The 21,120-nt window shown below is 39.2% G+C and overlaps 1 protein-coding gene and 1 long non-coding RNA gene across 3 annotated transcripts in view; one reads left to right on the forward strand and one right to left on the reverse strand.

The window, feature by feature from the left end:
• The window catches only part of LOC110162036 (alpha-2-macroglobulin-like protein 1), a 55,508-nt gene that overhangs the window by 20,446 nt on the left and 13,942 nt on the right, over window positions 1-21,120 (reverse strand). The window contains exons 1-2 of one of the 2 annotated variants that reach the window (XM_055148087.1): window positions 16,484-16,542; window positions 2,788-2,916 (exon numbers count right to left, since the gene is read on the reverse strand). In XM_055148087.1, the coding sequence (XP_055004062.1) occupies window positions 2,788-2,873 (86 nt within the window). In that variant the 5' untranslated portion in view covers window positions 2,874-2,916; window positions 16,484-16,542. Of the gene's footprint in view, window positions 1-2,787; window positions 2,917-16,483; window positions 16,543-21,120 lie in introns of those variants that run through there. The other variant, XM_055148086.1, reaches the window with a different exon arrangement.
• Window positions 19,347-19,842, forward strand: LOC129407306 (uncharacterized). The gene is made up of 3 exons (XR_008631498.1): window positions 19,347-19,430; window positions 19,509-19,583; window positions 19,724-19,842. It is a non-coding gene; the product is annotated as an uncharacterized LOC129407306 (long non-coding RNA).

Here is a 21,120-nt window from a genome sequence, read left to right on the forward strand (position 1 = left end):
AAGCCCCTGCTCCCACTAATGTGAAGGAGTTGAAAGCGTTTTTAGGGCTTGTGAACTATTATGATAGATTTGTGTCAATGCAAAGCACAGTACTTGCCCCACTGTACAGGTTACTCAGAGAACAAGTAACATGGAAATGGACTGAGTGTGAGCAGGCAGCTTTTGTTAAGTGTAAAGAGCTGCTAACTAGTGATCAGATTTTAGCCCAGTATGACCCAAACCTACCACTCACTTTAGCTTGCGATGCCTCTACAAATGGCATTGGAGCAGTAATCCAACACACAATGCCAAATGGGGAAGAAAGACCCATAGCTTATGCCTCACGCACGCTGTCCCCAGCTGAAAAAAAGTATTCCCAAATTGAAAAAGAGGCTCTGGGGCTGATTTATGGTGTTAAAAATTTCATCAGTATCTGTGGTGTAGACATTTTATTCTAGCAACTGACCATCGCCCCCTGCTGACACTTTTTGGTGAGCATAAGTGTTTACCCACATTGGCAGCGGCACGCATTCAAAGATGGGCAATCATATTGTCAGCGTATGATTACCACATTGTCTACAAAAAATCAACAGATCATAGTACTGCAGACGGACTGTCATGTTGTCCATTACCAGAGACTAGTGATGAGGCAACAGCAGTGAGCACTGCAACAGTACACTCACTGTTGACTGAGCACATAAAGGAAGCTCCAGTGAATGCCACACAAATCGCAAGGGTTACACGTACAGACTCAGATCTGTCAAGAGTTTACAAGTATGTAATGGAAGGGTGGCCAACTAATATTAACGACAACCTTAAAGTGTATTACACAAAGCGACATGAACTTTGTGCTGAGCATGGATGCGTCCTGTGGGGAACCCGAGTCATTGTGCCATCAAAAATGAGAAAAGCAGTGCTGAAAGAGGTTCACTTGGGTCACCAGGGCATAGTAAAGTCCAAAGCCCTAGCTCACAAATATGTTTGGTGGCCAAATGTGGACTTTGACATTGAACAGGCCTGCAAAGTGTGAAATATGTCAGTTGGAGCAAAAATACATACACAGAATGGTTGGAAGTGTTTCGTATGGCACAGATCACAACACAAGTGACAGTCATCAGGTTAAAAAGACTGTTTGCCTCTTATGGACTTCCTGAACAGATAGTGACTGACAATGCTACCACTTTCACTTCTGAAGAGTTTCAAACGTTTGTGACACAAAACGGCATCTTGCACACAGCAAGTGCTCCTGGACACCCCCCTACAAATGGTTGGGCAGAAAGATATGTTCAGACTTTTAAAACGGGCATGAAAAAGCTTGCCAGCCACACCAGCAGTATTGAGGTCAAACTGTCACTGTTTCTGTTTCAGAACCGCTCCACTCCAAAATGTACTACGGGTCAGTCTCCAGCGGACTTTCTTCACAGGCACATCCGCACCTGCCTGGATTTCCTCAAACCCTGCACGAAAAAGGTTCACAAATAGCAGTATCAACAAAAAGCTCATCACGACTACACATCTCAAGACTGTTCTTTTGAGACGGACGAGTCAGTATATCTTCGCAATACAGCGGGAGGAGCTCACAAGTGGATTCCTGGAAAAGTACTGAGACAAACAGGACCAGTTTCCTATGAAGTGAAAGAGAGAAACACTGACATGGTGCACAGACACCATGGAGATCAGCTTCGTGCTAGAGCAAGACCGGAAACAGAGACTGAGCCTTGGAACTGAAACACCAGAGCAAAATACTGAAGATGACACATCTGTGGAGACCAATGCAGATTCTACCAAGCAGCCATCTGACCTGGTAGAATCTCCACCTGTGACTTTAAGATGTAAAAAAACCTCAGAGATATTCGCAATAGCACTATCTACTAACTATCTTTAGAAGTAAAAGTATTCTAAGACGTTATAATTGCTGATATATTTTGTTCATGGCATATCAGTGTGACATTTGAAATTTAATTGATAGTTGAAGTAAATTGTTGGGTCACATAGTGGTGACAATGTTGTTATGTTAACTGTTTTGAAATTGTATACAAATTAAAAATGTCTATGTGTACAGTTTTTTTTTTTGTATATATTTGTTTTATAGTAAGTCCTCTTTTAGAGAGGGGATGATGTGATGTATTTGCCCATGTGTTGCCTGTGAGTTTTCATGCAGCCTGTTCTGGTGCTGTTGCCCATGCGCCTGTCTTTTTCTGGTACTTGCAAAATGTGTACAGTAAAACGTGGCACAGTTAAGGTTTGCTTAAACGTACCTGCTCTTCGAGTCTTTTTTCAAATACATTACATTATGTTTATATGCCTTTGTTATTATAATATATTGTGATGTGTGAGCTACTGTGTCCAAAAAATGTCCCTTATGGATCAATAAAGTTTGTCTAAGTTAAAGTAGATGAGATTCTATCTCATTTCATGGCTAAAATTAAAAGGTGCATTGTGTAACTTTTCCTTCAAATTCTTGTCTCCATAGAGAGTTATTACTTTGTCTAGAATGTTTGGCATTAAACGTTTCTATGAAGACCAAACCAGACCATATTACAGGTCATATCTGTGGAGAGGCATCCCCTCTCACAGCCAGAATGCCTTGGATTTTTAGACTATAAAACTACCTGGAATTAAATAAATGTAAGATAGAGCAGTTTAATGTCATAATGTCAAGGCAGAGCAATGACATATGCATAGAAACAAGCAGGTGGCGGACCCCCAACCAAAACGTTACATAGTGCCTTTAAACGCTACAAGTCTGTGATTAAAAACTTGAACAGAAAATTTTAATTATGAAAACATCTTAAAAATGTTACTTACGGTCCTTCCAAAGCCTGACCCAAATAGGAGCACCCGAGAGTCACAAACAGCACCCACGTCCGCATCTGGATCCCAGGGTGACCCATGACTGACCAGGACGGACTTTAGTGTCAGCAGCTCTTAAATAGTCTGTGAAAAGAGGACACGCCCCCATTAGTTAGGACACACCCCAACATAAGGAGGCTATTCTCAGTGACATCTCTGTGATTGACTGTCAAATCATAGAATAGAAAAACAGCATAAACAATTTGAATGCAACTGAAAAGTTGGCTCACATGAATCCTGTTTTACACCCCTTATAATCAATTTTAATAGCCTTAATAAAGCATCAACGCTTTAACACAAGGGAGACAAGCATGTTACAGTACTACGCTACATTACAATTCAAATCTGTGGAGAGTCGCCCCAATTCACGGAAGGAATTACTGTATTTTTGAGCAATAGAAACACCTATAATGAACACTGCACTATAAAGGAAAAATGCAATAACTGCCTATTTCGTAAAATTTGGTGAAGGTTTAATGATTGAACCCTGTCTTGATGTGAAATTTGCATTAACTGCTATTACTTCAATAATTCCAATGAAAGGGGCAGCAGCTGCAGCTCGAAATATTGTAACTGATTAATTCCAACGCAGATGCTGCACTTTTTACTGGAGAGTTTCACACAATTGAACAATTCAGCAACTTTAAGGCTAATTAAACTGTAGTTATTATAAAAGCATGAAACTCAGCATTACCAGTTTGTTTTTGTAGTAATCTTGGAGCACAGAGTGTACAATCACTATCTGATATGTTGGACAAATTATCTAAAATTAAACACTGGCCCAGACTAAGACTAAGTGGCAACAGTAAGAGTCTTGCGGCAGTGCACTTTACCCATGTGGGATGTTTGATTTTTACCACGCAAACAGCATTCACCTGATTACTAAGGCCAAAGTAGACAATTTTTTCAGCTAAGTAAATCTTTGTGCACTGATAAAGTCTTCAAACACAGCATAGTACTTACAACATTTTAGTGCTACTATTATATGAACAACATACAGTACAAGGCAAGATCTGTGTAGGTCTATTTTATCAACTGAAAATGTGTGTTTGAATATTTGTCAAGAGTTGCATGGATAATTTTGACTGCAAAATAATTAAATATACATTAAAGGACCTACATTCTATTTTCTGATCTCTGTGATAATGTTTCCTCATCACAAACATGCCTGGAGTTGTGCTTTGTTTCATTCACACATATCCATCATATTTAGGCTAGTGCTCCATTGTGTTATGAAATTCCATGCACCTTTGTTAGAATAATTTGGAAGATTTTAGCCCCAGGTAGCTGTTAAACTACCACTACATGACAGCACGAGGTGGAAGAGCGCATTTTGAGCTTTGTAGATGTAGACAAACTAACAAAGGAGGTCCTAAAAATTAAGTTGATTAGAAACATGTTTGACTGGCTTAAGACATTTACTCACTAACTAAAACAAACTATCAGAATGTGCTGGGAAAATAATTGGAACATAATTTTAAAATGACAATGAGTAAACATGGAATAATCTATCCTCATTGCTTATCATTTGTTTACTGTGGTTTCTAAATAAAGTCAGCAACTACAGAGTGAAGTGACGAATATTTTTGCTATGAACTGTGACCTGGTCTATTGGTCATACACCCACAACCTGATAAAATGTAGACATCAGCACTTTATGACTCATTTTGACCAATATATTATGGACAAAATATGAATATACTTGCAGTTATATGTTCAGATGTTGTTCCTTATCTTATGTAATTACATTTTGATGGTAATGTGGTGGATAATGTGAGTAGTCAGCCTTAAATTTATAACATACTGTTCTTCTTTGTCAGTGAAATTGCTCTGTTCATCTGTGTCTTATGGACATGGAATATACAAATAAAAAAATTCAAATCAAATCAAATTGATTTTTTATTTTTTTTTTATATATGAGCAATAGGCCTTAAGGCTGTAATGTAATTAGATTGGCTGACCAGACCCTGTTGTATTCCCACATATCACCACCAGATGCTTTCTACATTACTGCTGTCTGATAGTGTGCCAGCATTAGACTGACAGAAGAAGACCAGAGAGCAAAGGTGAGCCTGAACAAATGCCAGGTGAGGAGTGAGGGACTAGGAACAGGTTTCACATCAGCCATATACTGATGAAAAAATAATAATAATAACAATAATAAATTGTACAGATGGAAGCTTTAGTCTGTTATAGACAGGTAACCATTCACTGTTACGTGTATTAAATTAATTAATTAAATTCATTTTACAAAACCTTTTCTGTACAGAATCCGTTAGAGTCAACCACCTCATCACATATGCTAAATAGTAACTTTCTTGGCCAACTGTTTTGAATCGAGAGAAACTGAGGTCTGCCAAATTTTTTGGGCTGATATGTAAACAGATTTTGGCAACATATATTCATTCACTACGTAGGATGTTGTTTCCCCATAGAAAGCTTGACCCTAACAGTATCGATCCAGTCCTTCTTTCTAAACTTTACATTAAGTTTAAGAGGTCAAGGAGCACAAATTATGTAAGTGCTTGTAGTGAATTTGACAAATAACAGTGGCGTTAAGGCCAGTTAAGGTTGCAAAAAGACAAAATATAGGTAATGCAATGACCGAAAATACATACTAATCTGGATATTTTCTGCTTGGCATTTGCCAGTTTCTCCTATGAGACCACAATTTAAAAATGATGTAGACCTAATCTGAGCACTAGCAACTCACTTTGCAGTAGGCTGATATCATACAATTCAGTTGTGGTAATTGATAATTATATTTACATTATAATTATATTTACATTATAAAAAAAAACAATCAATTATATATACATTACAAAAACAAACCTGAATAATGTTTTAATTAAGTTTTATTTGGTCATTAATATTTCCTTAAGTCTACTCTGGTATGCCCTTGTACTCATTTCACCTATAAAAATATTTAAGTCAGTCTCTGTACTGTAATCCATGGCCTCTTTCCACATGTCAGCAGTTCTCCACAATAATATCATAGTTTTTAAATTAAGAAATACAATTTTAGTTGAGTATTGTTTGTTTATGCACATAATAGGCATTAATATTTAGAGGTTTTGCCTCAATAATAATTTCTGTTCAATAGAGCAGCATTTCCTACTTTCTCCTCTGAGACCACAATCCAGGAAATGAAACCTAATATAATATCCCCTCCTTGAACCGTCACCTTATCGTAGTGGAGGGGTTTGAGTGCCCGAATGATCCCGGGAGCTATGTTGTCGGGGGCTTCATGCCCCTGGTAGGGTCACCCAAGGCAAACAGGTCCGGGGGGACGGGTCAGACGAAGAACGGTTCAGAAGCCCCTATGATGAGTGTACGAGCAAGGCCAGTTACGTCGCCCGGATTGGCGTCACCGGGGCCTCACCCTGGAGCCAGGCCTGGGGGTGGGTGCTCGCCAGCGAGCGCCTGGTGGCCGAGCCTCCCCCCACGGGGCTCGGCCGGGCTCAGCCCGAAGGAGCGACGTGGGGCCGTCCTCACGTGGGCCCACCACCCGCAGGAGGATCCATATGGGGCCGGTGCAGAGAGATCTGGGCAGCAGTCGACGGCGGGGGCCTCGGCGACCGGATCTCCGGACATGGAGACTAGCTCTGGGGACATGGAATGTCACCTCGCTGGGGGGTAAGGAGCCTGAGCTTGTGCGGAAGGTTGAGCGTTACCGACTAGATATAGTCGGCCTCACCTCCACGCACAGTTTGGGCTCTGGAACCCAACTCCTTGAGAGGGGCTGGACTCTCCATTTCTCTGGCGTTGGCCGCGGGGAGCGGCGGCAGGCTGGTGTGGGCCTGCTCATTGCCCCACAGCTCAGTCGCTGTGTGTTGGAGTTCACCCCGGTGAACGAGAGGGTCGCGTCCCTGCGCCTTCGGGTCGGGGACAGGTCTCTCACTGTGGTGTCGGCCTACGGGCCAAACAGCAGTGCAGAGTACCCGGCCTTCTTGGAGTCCTTGGGAGGGGTACTAGACAGTGCACCGACCGGGGACTCCGTTGTTCTCCTGGGGGACTTCAACGCCCACGTGGGCAACGACAGTGACACTTGGAGAGGGTTGATTGGGAGGAACGGCCTCCCCGATCTGAACCCGAGTGGTGTTTTGTTATTGGACTTCTGTGCTAGTCACAGTTTGTCCATAACGAACACCATGTTCGAGCACAAGGGTGTCCATAAGTGCACGTGGCACCAGGACACCCTAGACCGGAGGTCGATGATCGACTTTGTCGTCGTGTCATCTGATCTCCGGCCGCGTGTCTTGGACACTCGGGTGAAGAGAGGGGCTGAGCTGTCAACTGATCACCACCTGGTCGTGAGTTGGGTTCGCTGGCGGAGGAGGAAGCCGGAAAGACCTGGCAGGCCCAAGCGTGTAGTGAGGGTCTGTTGGGAACGTCTGGCGAAGCCCTCTGTCAGAGGGACCTTCAACTCGCACCTCCGGGAGGACTTCTCCCGGATTCCGGGGGAGGCTGGAGATATGGAGTCCGAGTGGGCTTCATTCTCGGCCTCTATTGTCAATGCAGCTGCTCGGAGCTGTGGGCGTAAGGTCTGTGGTGCCTGTCGTGGCGGCAACCCCAGAACCCGGTGGTGGACACCGGAAGTAAGGGATGCTGTCAAGCTGAAGAAGGAGTCCTATCAGCCTTGCTGGCTCGGGGGACTCCTGAAGCAGCTGACGGGTACCGGCGGGCCAAGCGTGCTGTAGCCCGTGTGGTCGCGGAGGCAAAAACTCGGAGCTGGGAGGAGTTCGGGGAGGCCATGGAGAAGGACTATCGGACGGCCTCAAAGAGATTCTGGCAAACCGTCCGGCGCCTCAGGAGGGGAAAGCAGTTCTTCACCAACACTGTTTACAGTGCGGGGGGAGAGCTGTTGACCTCGACTGGGGACGTTGTCCGGCGGTGGAAGAAATACTTTGAGGATCTCCTCAATCCCACCGTCACGTCCTCCTCCGAGGAGGCCGAGGCTGGGGACTCGGAGGCGGACTCATCCATCACCCTGGCCGAAGTCACTGAGGTGGTTGGCAAGCTCCTTGGTGGCAAGGCTCCGGGGTTGGATGAGATCCGTCCTGAGTACCTGAAGTCTCTGGATGTTGTGGGGCTGTCTTGGCTGACACGCCTCTTCAACATCGCGTGGCGGTCGGGGACAGTACCTCTGGACTGGCAAACCGGGGTGGTGGTCCCTCTGTATAAGAAGGGGGACCAGAGGGTGTGTTCCAACTATAGGGGGATCACACTTCTCAGCCTTCCCGGTAAGGTCTATGCCAGGGTACTGGAGAGGAGAATCTGGCCGATAGTCGAACCTCGGATTCAGGAGGAGCAGTGTGGTTTTCGTCCTGGCCGTGGAACACTGGACCAGCTCTACACTCTCCATAGGGTGCTCGAGGGTTCATGGGAGTTTGCCCAACCAGTCCACATGTGTTTTGTGGATCTGGAGAAGGCATTCGACCGTGTCCCTCGTGGTGTCCTGTGGGGGGTGCTCTGGGAGTATGGGGTCCGGGGCCCTTTGCTAAGGGCTGTCCGGTCCCTGTATGACCGGAGCAGGAGCTGTGTTCGCATTGCCGGCAGTAAGTCAGACCTGTTCCCGGTGCATGTTGGACTCCGCCAGGGCTGCCCTTTGTCACCAGTTCTGTTCATTGTATTTATGGACAGAATTTCTAGGCGCAGTCAGGGGCCGGAGGGGGTCCGGTTTGGGGACCACAGGATTTCATCTCTGCTGTTTGCGGACGATGTTGTCCTGTTGGCTTCATCGAACCAGGACCTGCAATGTGCACTGGGGCGGTTTGCAGCCGAGTGTGAAGCGGCTGGGATGAAGATCAGCTCTTCCAAGTCCGAGGCCATGGTTCTCGACCGGAAAAAGGTGGCTTGCCCTCTCCGGGTGGGTGGGGAGTCTTTGCCTCAAGTGGAGGAGTTCAAGTATCTCGGGGTCTTGTTCACGAGTGAGGGGAGGACGGAACGTGAGATTGACAGGCGGATCGGTGCAGCTTCGGCAGTGATGCGGTCGCTGTATCGGACCGTTGTGGTGAAGAGGGAGCTGAGTCGAAAGGCGAAGCTCTCGATTTACCGGTCAGTCTTCGTTCCTACTCTCACCTATGGTCATGAGCTCTGGGTAGTGACCGAAAGGACGAGATCGCGGATACAAGCGCTCGAAATGAGTTTCCTCCGCAGGGTGGCTGGGCGCTCCCTTAGAGATAGGGTGAGGAGCTCAGTCACACGGGAGGAGCTCGGAGTAGAGCCGCTGCTCCTCCACGTCGAGAGGAGCCAGTTGAGGTGGCTCGGGCATCTGTTCCGGATGCCTCCTGGGCGCCTCCCTCGGGAGGTGTTCCGGGCATGTCCCGCCGGGAGGAGGCCCCGGGGAAGACCCAGGACACGCTGGAGGGACTATGTCTCTCGGCTGGCCTGGGAACGCCTCGGGGTCCCCCCGGAGGAGCTGGAGGACGTGTCTGGGGTGAAGGAAGTCTGGGAGTCCCTGCTTAGGCTGCTGCCCCCGCGACCCGGCCCCGGATAAGCGGACGAAAATGGATGGATGGATGGAAACCTAATATGAGCACCATTTGTCCTGATGCATTAATGACTCTGGTCGTACTCCATTTTTTCAGTAAAACATTTGGTAAAACGTAGAAACGCTCTGCCCCCCCACATCTGAACAACCTCCACAGTGGAGTGTTTAAAGTCTCGTTTTAAGACCCACTTTGACTCTCTAGCTTTTAAAACTGAGGCTGTGAGGGGGCTTTTCACAAAATACCAAAAATGACAAAACCATTTTTATTTTATTTTTTTTTCATTTTTTAAAGCTTGTGTAGCAGGATGAGCAAGTAAAACCTGTCACACTCAGTGTTACCAGATTGGGTTTACCCTATTCCACCCTATTCAGCAAAAAAAACACCCAACAACATTTTGTCACAAAAAACATTACATCTTTGAATAAACATATGTAATCCGTTGCTGGGCTTTTAAAAAAAAATATTGCCAGTATTGAGAAAAAAATGTTAAATGTAGAAGAGCATTTTAATTTCTCACAGAAAAAATTACATTTAATATTTAAATAAAAATGTACGCTAATCTGTAGGAGTTTTAAAAACATTGGCACTATTGAAAAAACATGTTATATGTAAAACAGTATTTTCATTTATCACAAAAAAAAAGGTTATTTATCCTAATATTTGAATAAACATGTTGTAACACAATCTATTGGCTCTTTAAAAACTTTGCTAGAATTGAGAACCCCCCCAACCCAATCCTGGCAATGTTTTTAGAAAGCCAATAGACTGCATTACAACATGTTTACTCAAATATTAGGCTACATGATGACTACATGACATTTCTGTGACAAATAAAAATACTGTTTTACATTTAACATGTTTTCTCAATAGTGGCAATGCTTTTAAAAATCCTACACATTAAATAGCCTACAACATTTTTATATAAACATTAAATGTTCTTTTTTCTGTGAGAAATGAAAATGCTGTTCAACATTTAACATGTTTTCTCAATACAAGCAATGTTGTTAAAAAGCCAAGAAACAGATTACATATGTTTATTCAAAGATGAAATGTTTTCTGTGACAAAATGTTAATGTGTTTTTTTTGCTGAAGAGGCTGGGTTTTCAAACATGATTGGGCAGAAATCACTAAAGCCAATCTGGCAACACTGAGAGTGACAGGTTCCACTTGCTCATCCTGCTACACAAGCATTAAAAAATGTAAAAGATGGTTTGGTCATTTTTGGTATTTTGTGAAAAGCCCTCCCGCAGTCCCAGCTGAAAAAATTAAATTTAATATTTTTTTTTTCATTTATTTTATGTCACTACATTTGAGAGCAGGTATCTGTACTTTCTACTCCACTACATTTTTGAACAAGGAATGAAAAGTAAAAAGTACTTTTCACATGATTTCAGGGGTTATTTTTACAGTATTTGTGTTAACATCCTGAGTAAAGCTTTTGAGTTCAAACTCTAGCTTTAAGCAAACAAAAACATCAATCAATATCACTACAATTAACACTTTAACACTTGAACAGCACTTTATCAAAATCTGCATGAAACACTTTCATGTTTTACTCTAAAAGTATATTTTAAATTGGTACTTCAATACTTTTACTTAAGTTGATTTTTTCAAGCGATACTTTTACTTTTACTTGAGTAACTTTTTTGCCCCTGTATCTGTACTTTTACTTAACAAAACTAAGTACTTCATCCACCACTGACTATTATTAATATCTTGTAGTTTTACATTAAGTGGCAGTCGTTTAAGAAGATTTGGAAATAAGTTTAAAAATTCTGAAAGTAGCACCGAGTTCTAAAATATAATAATAACATACAGTAGGTAGAGGGACTCCATCTAGTTAATATAAGTCCACCCTCTTCCCACTCATTTTACAGAAATGTGCTTTTCTGTTGTTCAGAATATGTGAATATGTAAATGATGCTGTAATAAATCAATAAATCTATCAAAAATAATATTTAAATATAGCTGTAAACTGTAATGATTGTCCCCTTGTGTGCGCCTACGCCATGCCCCACAAACGCCACGCTCTACAAACTGCAAACACCATGCCACACACTAACCCTAATAACCGTAAACCCCAACCATGACTCTAACCCCTAGCACCAACCCTAAAACTAGGCCTAACCCTAAACGTAACCCTAAGCTTAAACCTAACCCTAGTCGTAACTCGAAACATAGCCCCAGCCCCAACCCTAACCCCAACCACAACCCTAACCCTAATGGAGGCTAGCCAAACCTAACCTCCATTAGACTAGACAGGAGTCAAAGTCCCATACGGTTCCTTGCGTTATTGTGTTATTGCGTATCACATTGAGTGATGTGAAAACAAAAAACGCCCAAACTTGTTGAAAATAGCCCAATATTATCTGCTCGCCTAAGGCTACCCCTCCCCGCCCAACATAGTCAAAAGAAGCCCAAATGGGCACCCGCCCAATCTGGCAACACTGGTCATGCTATCATATTTGCATAGAAAGTTGCATTATGTAACTGTTCTGCTGAAGGGTCCGTCAAACGACTTAACTCATGAGATGTTTTTGCTTTGTGTAGAAAGTTTCACAGTACGGCATTAAACCTTTCTCTCTTCATGGAGACTAAACCAGGACCAATTACAGGTCAGATCTGGGGAGAGGTGAACTTAGTGAAGTAAAAGTTAAAAAAAGTACTTTAAAATGTACTTAAGTTAAGTACAGATAACATATTTTTTTGACTTAAGTACACTTTACTACCTGTATTTAGTTACCTTCCACCACTAATAATAATTTGCAGGGCGCTAAGTTTCCATCTTCCCGAGGCAGTGGAAAATTGAGATTTTTTAAAAAAACAAACAAAAACAACACCTTATAAAAGTAAAATAAGGACATAAAAACACAACGGTAAATAAAAACATTCACATGTAAGAGGGGCAATTTGAAAGCTCTAATTTAAAGGAATAAATTAAAATAATTCATAAGGACATAAGAAAACCAGCTTCTTTTCTTTCAATTAGGCTCAGTGAACTAGCAAAAAGTTTCAGGTCATTCTTCAAGTGTGTTTGGTTTAATCTAAAAAAAAAAAAAAGACATTTGTGAATAAAATATTTACCTAAAATCAATAAATTGTTGATTTTGATTGATTGTTGTCCATTATTTTATCATATATTAATATATCAAATTTTATTTTTTTATGGTTAGAGTGGCAAACGGAATACTGAAGAAAGGTGGAGAAAATGAGAAGGTAAGAAGATTGTTTTGTTTTGCTGCTGGAACTAAAGAGTAATAGGCTAATGTCTTCAGCTGCTGTCTTCAGTTACAACATAAACAACATCATATTAATGTTTCGCTCATCTTTACATGTGTTGAAGACACGAGGTTATGTCATAGATAATCAGATGACACACTGAAGTGTGTATTAGGTAGGCCAGGCCTAACCTACATTAAGAAGAAAAATAAGTGGGCAACAATTTGTTAAATAATAATAAATAATACATGAATAAATAATGTAATGTGGGTAACTGTACATAACTAAAAAGAATAATCTTACCAATTTACAACACTGAAGTTTTAATGAGCAACAGATTGCAATGATGTGGTCAAATGTCAATAATTGTAGCCTATTATATAGGCCTACGTTAGAGTTAGACAATAAAAAATTCATCACACAGTGTCATTTGAAGAAGAGTAGAGAGGAGAGAAGTGGTAAACCATAGCCAATTTAAATGTACATGCAATCAAGAAAAATAATATAGCCTACAATATAATGAATAATAATATAAATATGCATTTACTGGGTGTTCCATAAATAATAGCAGAAAATGTAGGCTGATAAGACCAAAACTGGCATTACATAGATCAACTATCCACTCTATAGGATAGGATACCTTCAGTAAAGTCTTCGTTAGCCTTTATTCTTTCCAAATCCTCGTTAGAAATGCAATTAAAGCAGCCCTGTATCATTCATATATATTTAGCAGTAGGTTAAAGTTATGTGCTTAAGTTATTACAATTTGGCTTTTTCATTCTGATAATTATTTACAGTGAAGCCATATGAAACATTTTCATACATTTGAAACTGGCATGCTTTGATTTACACGTTTACACAGAAAATCAGAGGAGTATACACCATTCACAATTATAAAAATGAATCTGGAATGCAATTGGTAATTTGAAAAATTTAGATATTAATTATTTACAAATATGGTATGGCCATAGTAGGATTCGTAAAATCGCAGCCGAGACAGAGGGGGAATGCCTTATCCAGTTTTTATGCTGTCGCATCTACCGCGCTTTCGGGGTTTGCGGTAATATATCTTGCTAATTGGCGATTCGCGACCACGTGACCGAATGCACGCAAAGGGACGTAAAATCAAAGCGCAGTAGCGGCATGTAGCGGGATACGAGAGTATAATGCTAGAAACGGTTTTGTAATCCGCGTTACAGATGAGTTAAGTAAAATAACGCAATATTCATAATTAATTCAGAGGGATTATTTGGAGTAAACACACCTTCTTATTACATGACCTAACTAACAGGAGGACTTTGCTAGCAGCGTGTACTCAGCGTGTACTGTCTAAACAGTAGAGCTGAGTCATGGTACATAAACGCCTTTTGGCGCCTCCATCTCCGCACTGGTTTAGCTCAGTGGTTACTTCGATTGCAATTTCCTTCGGAAATAGACAACCTCCACCCCTCCGTGGGTTCGAACCCCGGGCGCTGTCCAGTGCTTTTCTGACGCAGCGCGACTGTTTCAAATTTATTACTAAAACTAATCTTAGTTTACTTTCATCTACAGTAATTTACCAAATTGACGCATTAACTATTAACACACCCATTTTCACCATTCTCTTTACAATGCTTTATAATGATTAATGACATTAGCACTTCATAGGATTGTCCATCCATCCATGAACACATAAAGATGTCTAACTAATTCTTCCTTTTCATGTTTCATTCATTTCATTTATTCATTCATCATGCTTTGTTTTGTGCACTTGTCTTCTCTACTTTAGTTACCATAGATGTTACACAGATAATGGGTTTTAATGATAATTTAGGTTGAAGTATATGTTTGAATAATTGTACTTTATTCAAAATAGTTGTAGTTTCTATTTTACATATGTTAAGTAACAGTCTCCTGCAAACCATTCTGGCCATTCCACTTGATATATACTGCTCACTTGGAAACACTTTATTAAGGGAAATTACTTGAAAACAGTGTATAAGAGATTACAATTTACTAGTAATACTTCAGTTTATGCTTTGGGCTCATAAACAGTTACTTAAATATTATATACACTACCAGTCAAAAGTCTGAACTAACGCTCTGAATGCTTTTTCTATATGTTTACTACTTTCTAAATTAGATATAAATAAATACACGTTCAACATAAATGACTAAATAACAAAACAAAAAAATGGTAATATAGGTTTAAACAGCACCAGTCAAAAGTTTGGACACACCCTCTCACCCTCTCTTTCTTACTACTTTCTACACTTTATACGCATACAGAAGACACAAAATATATGAAGCAAGATATATGGAATTATTTAGTAAAGAAAAAATGTTAAATAACTCTACTAAATATTTTCAACAAAGCAAGCGGTGGGTAATTTGAGGATTTGGTTTTAAAATATGAAATAAATATGTTTTTGTTCTAAGAGTTTCTAGTGGTATTTTCAAGCAAGTATAGTTTTACCTAAATAATATTTTTTGTAATCATATTTCCAATTCTAAATAAACAACAAAATCTGTCCCTACACCAGATCCATTCTACTCATTAATGATCGCATTAGCCAAAGAGATGCTGAGTGCCAACATTATACAGACACACAATTTTAGTGAGTAGCTCTTTAAGATGGTCTTCAAAACAACACGCCCAGCTGCACTTCCCTGCAAACACTGCTAACAGATCGCTTCCTCCCATTGATGCAACAGGAAATCAGGAGCTCAGATTTCTTTAAACACTTGTTGATAAAATCAGAAATTGTAAATGCTTAGTGATGGTATTTTTAGTATTTTATACGTAGAAAAGTTTTCAAAGATAGTGAGTTATCTGGACACTGTTTTTGAATTACCTGGACAGCTGAGAAATTATAACGACTGTAGCATAACACCATGAGGCATTTCAGTTGTTGTGATTCTGTATATATTTGAAAATAATGGATTTGTAGCAAATACGCGGCATAGAGTAATAACAAGCAAGGCTGAGTAGTAAGTACAAAGGAACTAAAAACTAAAATTTGGCCATGTAATAACAGTGTAATGACAAAGTAATAACAGTGTAAAAATGTAATAAGAACTATGAGCTAGTAAATCAGACAGAAAAAGCACATTTCTGTAAAATAAGTGGGAAGAGGATGGACTTATATTAACTAGATGGAGTCCCTCTACCTACTGTATGTTATTAATATGCTTTAGAACTCAGCGCTAGTTCCAGAATTTTTAAACTTATTTCCAAATCTTCTTAAACGACTGCCACTTAATGTAAAACTACAAGATATTAATAATAGTCAGAGGTGGATCAAGTACTTAGTTTTGTTACTTAAGTAAAAGCAGATACAGGGGCAAAAAGTTACTCAAGTAAAAGTAAAAGTATCGCATGAAAAATTAAGTAAAAGTATTGAAGTACCCAATTAAATGTTGTAATACTTTTAGAGTAAAAAGTAAAAGTATTTCACACAGATTTTGATAAAGTGCTGTTCTTTTGTTAAAGTGTTAAGTGTAGTGATATTGGCAAAAGGAGAAATTCAGTTTTGACAAAAGTTTATTTGGTTGAATACGTGTTGCATATTGGATTCTTCCTGGACGACTGAGGGATTTTTCACACATGTAGTGGTATTGACATTTTTGTTTGCTGAAAGCCAAAGTTTGAACTCAAAAGCTCAGGATATTAACACAAACATTTAAAAAAATGTAGTGGAGTATAAAGTACAGATACCTGCTCTCAAATGCAGTGAAGTAAAAGTAAAAGTACAGACACATTTTTTTAAACTTAAGTACGCTTTACTACTTGTTCTTAGTTACCCTCCACCACTGATAATAATTAGAAACACATAAAAAAAATGTGTGCATCTAGCTCTTTGCAGTTTTTGTGGTGTTTTATTATTATGAAAAAGAGGTGTAAAATGGAAGAATATGCAAACCATCTCTAGTACATCATTTTGCCGTTATGGCCTTACCTCGTGCAGTGCGGTCTGGTGATGCTGAGGAAAGCTGCTGGTTCTTCACTCTGAGATTGTGACAGATCTACATTCATTTTTAAATACCTTTCTGACTTCACCTGGGGCTGTGGGAGGGCTTTTCACAAAGTACCAAAAATTACGTAACCATTTTTTTAAAGCTTGTGTAGCAGGATGAGCAAGTGAAACCTGTCACTCTCAGTGTTGCCAGTTTGGATTTAGTGATTTCTACCCAATCATGTTTGAAAACCCAGCCTCTTCAGCAAACAAACGCCCAAAAACGTTTTGTTACAGAAAACATTTCATCTTTGAATAAACATATGTAATCCGTTGTTGGGCTTTTTAAAAATATTGCCAGTATTGAGAAAAAATGTTAAATGTAGAACAGAATTTTCATTTCTCACAGAAAAAAAGAATATTTAATATTTAAATAAAAATGTTGTACACTAATCTGTAGGCTTTTTAAAAACATTGTTAAATGTAAAACAGTATTTTCATTTGTCACAGAAAAAAAATGTCACTTATCCTAATATATGAATAAACATGTTGTAACACAATCTATTGGCTTTTAAAAAACACTGCCAGGATTGAGAAAACATGTTACGTAAAACCTTTGGTAAAACGTAGAAACGCTCTGCCCCCCCGCATCCGAACAGCCTCCACAGTGGAGTGTTTAAAGTCTCGTTTTACTTTGACTCTCTAGCTTTTAAAACTGAGGCTGTGAGGGGGCTTTTCACAAAATACCAAAAATGACAAAACCATTTTTATTTATTTTTTTTTTTTACATTTTTTAAAGCTTGTGTAGCAGGATGAGCAAGTAAAACCTGTCACACTCAGTGTTACCAGATTGGGTTTAGTGATTTCCGCCCAACTACGTTAAAAAACCCACCCTATTCAGCAAAAAAAACAAACACCCAACAACATTTTGTCACAAAAAACATTACATCTTTGAATAAACATATGTAATCCGTTGCTGGGCTTTAAAAAAAATATTGCCAGTATTGAGAAAAAAAAAATTTAAATGTAGAAGAGCATTTTAATTTCTCACAGAAAAAAAAACATTTAATATTTAAATAAAAATGTTGTACGCTAATCTGTAGGAGTTTTAAAAACATTGGCACTATTACAACATGTTTACTCAAATATTTGGCTACATGATGACTACATGACATTTCTGTGACAAATAAAAATACTGTTTTACATTTAACATGTTTTCTCAATAGTGGCAATGCTTTTACACATTAAATAGCCTACAACATTTTTATATAAACATTAAATGTTCTTTTTTCTGTGAGAAATGAAAATGCTGTTCAACATTTAACATGTTTTTCTCAATACAAGCAATGTTGTTAAAAAGCCAAGAAACAGATTACATATGTTTATTCAAAGATGAAATGTTTTCTGTGACAAAACGTTAATGTGTTTTTTTGCTGAAGAGGCTGGGTTTTCAAACATGATTGGGCAGAAATCACTAAACCCAATCTGGCAACACTGAGAGTGACAGGTTCCACTTGCTCATCCTGCTACACAAGCATTAAAAAATGTAAAAGATGGTTTGGTCATTTTTGGTATTTTGTGAAAAGTCCTCCCGCAGTCCCAGCTGAAAAAAATGTATTTAATGTTTTTTTTTTTGTATTTATTTTATGTCACTACATTTGAGAGCAGGTATCTGTACTTTCTACTCCACTACATTTTTGAACAAGGAATGAAAAGTAAAAAGTACTTTTCACATGATTTTACGGGTTATTTTTACAGTATTTGTGTTAACATCCTGAGTAAAGCTTTTGAGTTCAAACTCTAGCTTTAAGCAAACAAAAACATCAATCAATATCATTACAATTAACACTTTAACACTTGAACAGAACTTTATCAAAATCAGCATGGAATACTTTTATATTTTACTCTAAAAGTATATTTTAAATTGGTACTTCAATACTTTTACTTAAGTAGATTTTTTCATGCGATACTTTTACTTTTACTTGAGTAACTTTTTGCCCCTGTATGTGTACTTTTACTTAACAAAACTAAGTACTTCATCCACCACTGACTATTATTAATATCTCTTAGTTTTACATTAAGTGGCAGTCGTTTAAGAAGATTTGGAAATAAGTTGAAAAATTCTGGAAGTAGCACTGAGTTCTAAAGCATAATAATAACATACAGTAGGTAGAGGGACTCCATCTAGTTAATATAAGTCCATCCTCTTCCCACTCTTTTTACAGAAATGTGCTTTTCTGTTGTTCAGAATATGTGAATATGTAAATGATGCTGTAATAAAATAATCTATCAAAAATAATATTTAAATATACACTGAAAAAACGGTCCGAGAGGGGTTGCTCAAATTGCAAAAATGAATTTGACAACAGTAACATCACTTTTTTACGTTTCTCTGTTAAGCATGTTTAAATCTTACAAACATCATCGCTTGATTGTGGCCGATGTGAGACCTGCATGTTTTAATCAGGTTGAGGAAGCATGACTTTATTATAATTTCTGGTGAGGCTCCTCCCTCTGGAATTCTCCTCCCCAAAAACTTTTGGAGGGAAAATTCAAATGTAACAGGACACAGGAGAGTTACAGGAGCAGAGGACACACAGTGTGGAGCAGGAGGATTATGAGAACTGATCTGGAGGTGAGACTTTTCAAAGATTTTATTATGTGCTTCTCCGGCCTAGAATGTCGTCATTGTTAAAACATGTTTGTGTTGTTTTATTTGAAATTAGAGTTAATGTAAGGACAGCTTGAAACAAATTGTTTTTGACTGTCCATCTACAAGAGTGTGACACTTGTACTAAGATTTGAATGTGTTGCTTCCAGAGTCGTCTACAAAGAGTGATGTCCAGAGCTCTGCTGTAGCTGTGGGGAAGTTCATGAATGTTATAGTTGATGTTTCAGAAAAAAGGAAGATGTTTGAGAACCAACAAAACACAGACCACAGATGAACAAAGTAAGTAAACCAACTAAAATTATTTAAAATCTTTTCAAAATGAACTTCCTATTGAAACTGTTATCGTACTTGTACAAGGTGATGTGGCATTAGGAGACTTTATACCAGATGCCCTCCCTGTTACTGTGTTTAGAGGAAGAAAAGCAGCACATGGTGAGTTTTGTTTCTGCAGATAGAGTTCTAATGTTCTTGTGATTCTGTTCTGGTCCATTATTGTAGTAATAATTGCTATAAGTGTACAACAGAGTAGATCATCAGAATGTGATCATCATGTGTTATTCCTGTGTTCACAGGCAGAGACCAGAGCGTCTTCACTGTAATAAATCTTCACACTGTCCAGCTCCAAACTGTGTATCTCTGTCCCTGTGCTCTCTTTGTGTTTGATTCTGTTTAAGACAATACAGAACTGTGGAAAACTAAAGACTGTTTTTGTATTCTTTTACAGAATTAGATCAATTAAATTTAATTATACATACTTATATATTTCATGATAAGGTACCATAAGATAAATATGCATATTCAGCATAATTTGTTCAAATTTCATCAACATGAAAAAGTGATGTTCATGTTCCGAGAAAAATATGTGTAGAGGGGTTCGAAAAAATTTCAAAGCCTAAACATAATTTTATTGCGTGCAACCGCTTTCCATAACTTTTTTACACAAATCCAGCAACCTTTTTTTTTCAGTGTAGCTGTAAACTGTAATGATCATCCCTTGTGTGCGCCTACGCCATGCCCCACAAACGCCACACTCTAAAACTCTGCACCCTGCAAACACCATGCCACACACTTACCCTAATAACCGTAAACCCCAACCATGACTCTAACCCCTAGCACCAACCCTAAAACTAGGCCCAACCCTAAACGTAACCCTAAGCTTAAACCTAACCCTAGTCGTAACTCGAAACATAGCCCCAGCCCCAACCACAACCCTAACCCTAATGGAGGCTAGCCAAACCTAACCTCCATTAGACTAGACAGGAGTCAAAGTCCCATACGGTTCCTTGCGTTATTGTGTTATTGCCTATCACATTGAGTGATGTGAAATCAAAAAACGCCCAAACTTGTTGAAAACAGCCCAATATTATCTGCGCGCCTAAGGCTACCGCCCAACATAGTCAGAAGAAGCCCAATTGGGCACCCGCCCAATCTGGCAACACTGGTCATGCTATCAAATTTGCATAGAAAGTTGCATTATATAACTGTTCTGCTGAAGGGTGCGTCAAACGACTTAACTCATGAGATGTTTTTGCTTTGTGTGGAAAGTTTCACAGTACGGCATTAAACCTTTCTCTTTTCATAGAGACTAAACCAGGATCAATTACAGGTCAGATCTGGGGAGAGGCGAACTTAATGAAGTAAAAGTAAAAAAAGTACTTTAAAATGTACTTAAGTTAAGTACAGATAACATATTTTTTTGACTTAAGTACACTTTACTACCTGTATTTAGTTACCTTCCACCACTAATAATAATTTGCAGGGCGCTAAGTTTCCATCTTTCCGAGGCAGCGGAAAATGGAGATTTTTTTAAAAAAACAAACAAAAACGACACCTTATAAAAGTAAAATAAGGACATAAAAACACAACAGTAAATAAAAACATTCACATATAAGAGGGGCAATTTGAAAAGCTCTAATTTAAAGGAATAAATTAAAATAATTCATAAGGACTTAAGAAAACCAGCTTCTTT

Source organism: Boleophthalmus pectinirostris, unplaced genomic scaffold (genome assembly GCF_026225935.1).
Source record: "Boleophthalmus pectinirostris isolate CB_2022bp ecotype Guang Dong unplaced genomic scaffold, ASM2622593v1 HiC_scaffold_9, whole genome shotgun sequence".
Lineage (NCBI taxonomy): Eukaryota > Metazoa > Chordata > Actinopteri > Gobiiformes > Gobiidae > Boleophthalmus > Boleophthalmus pectinirostris.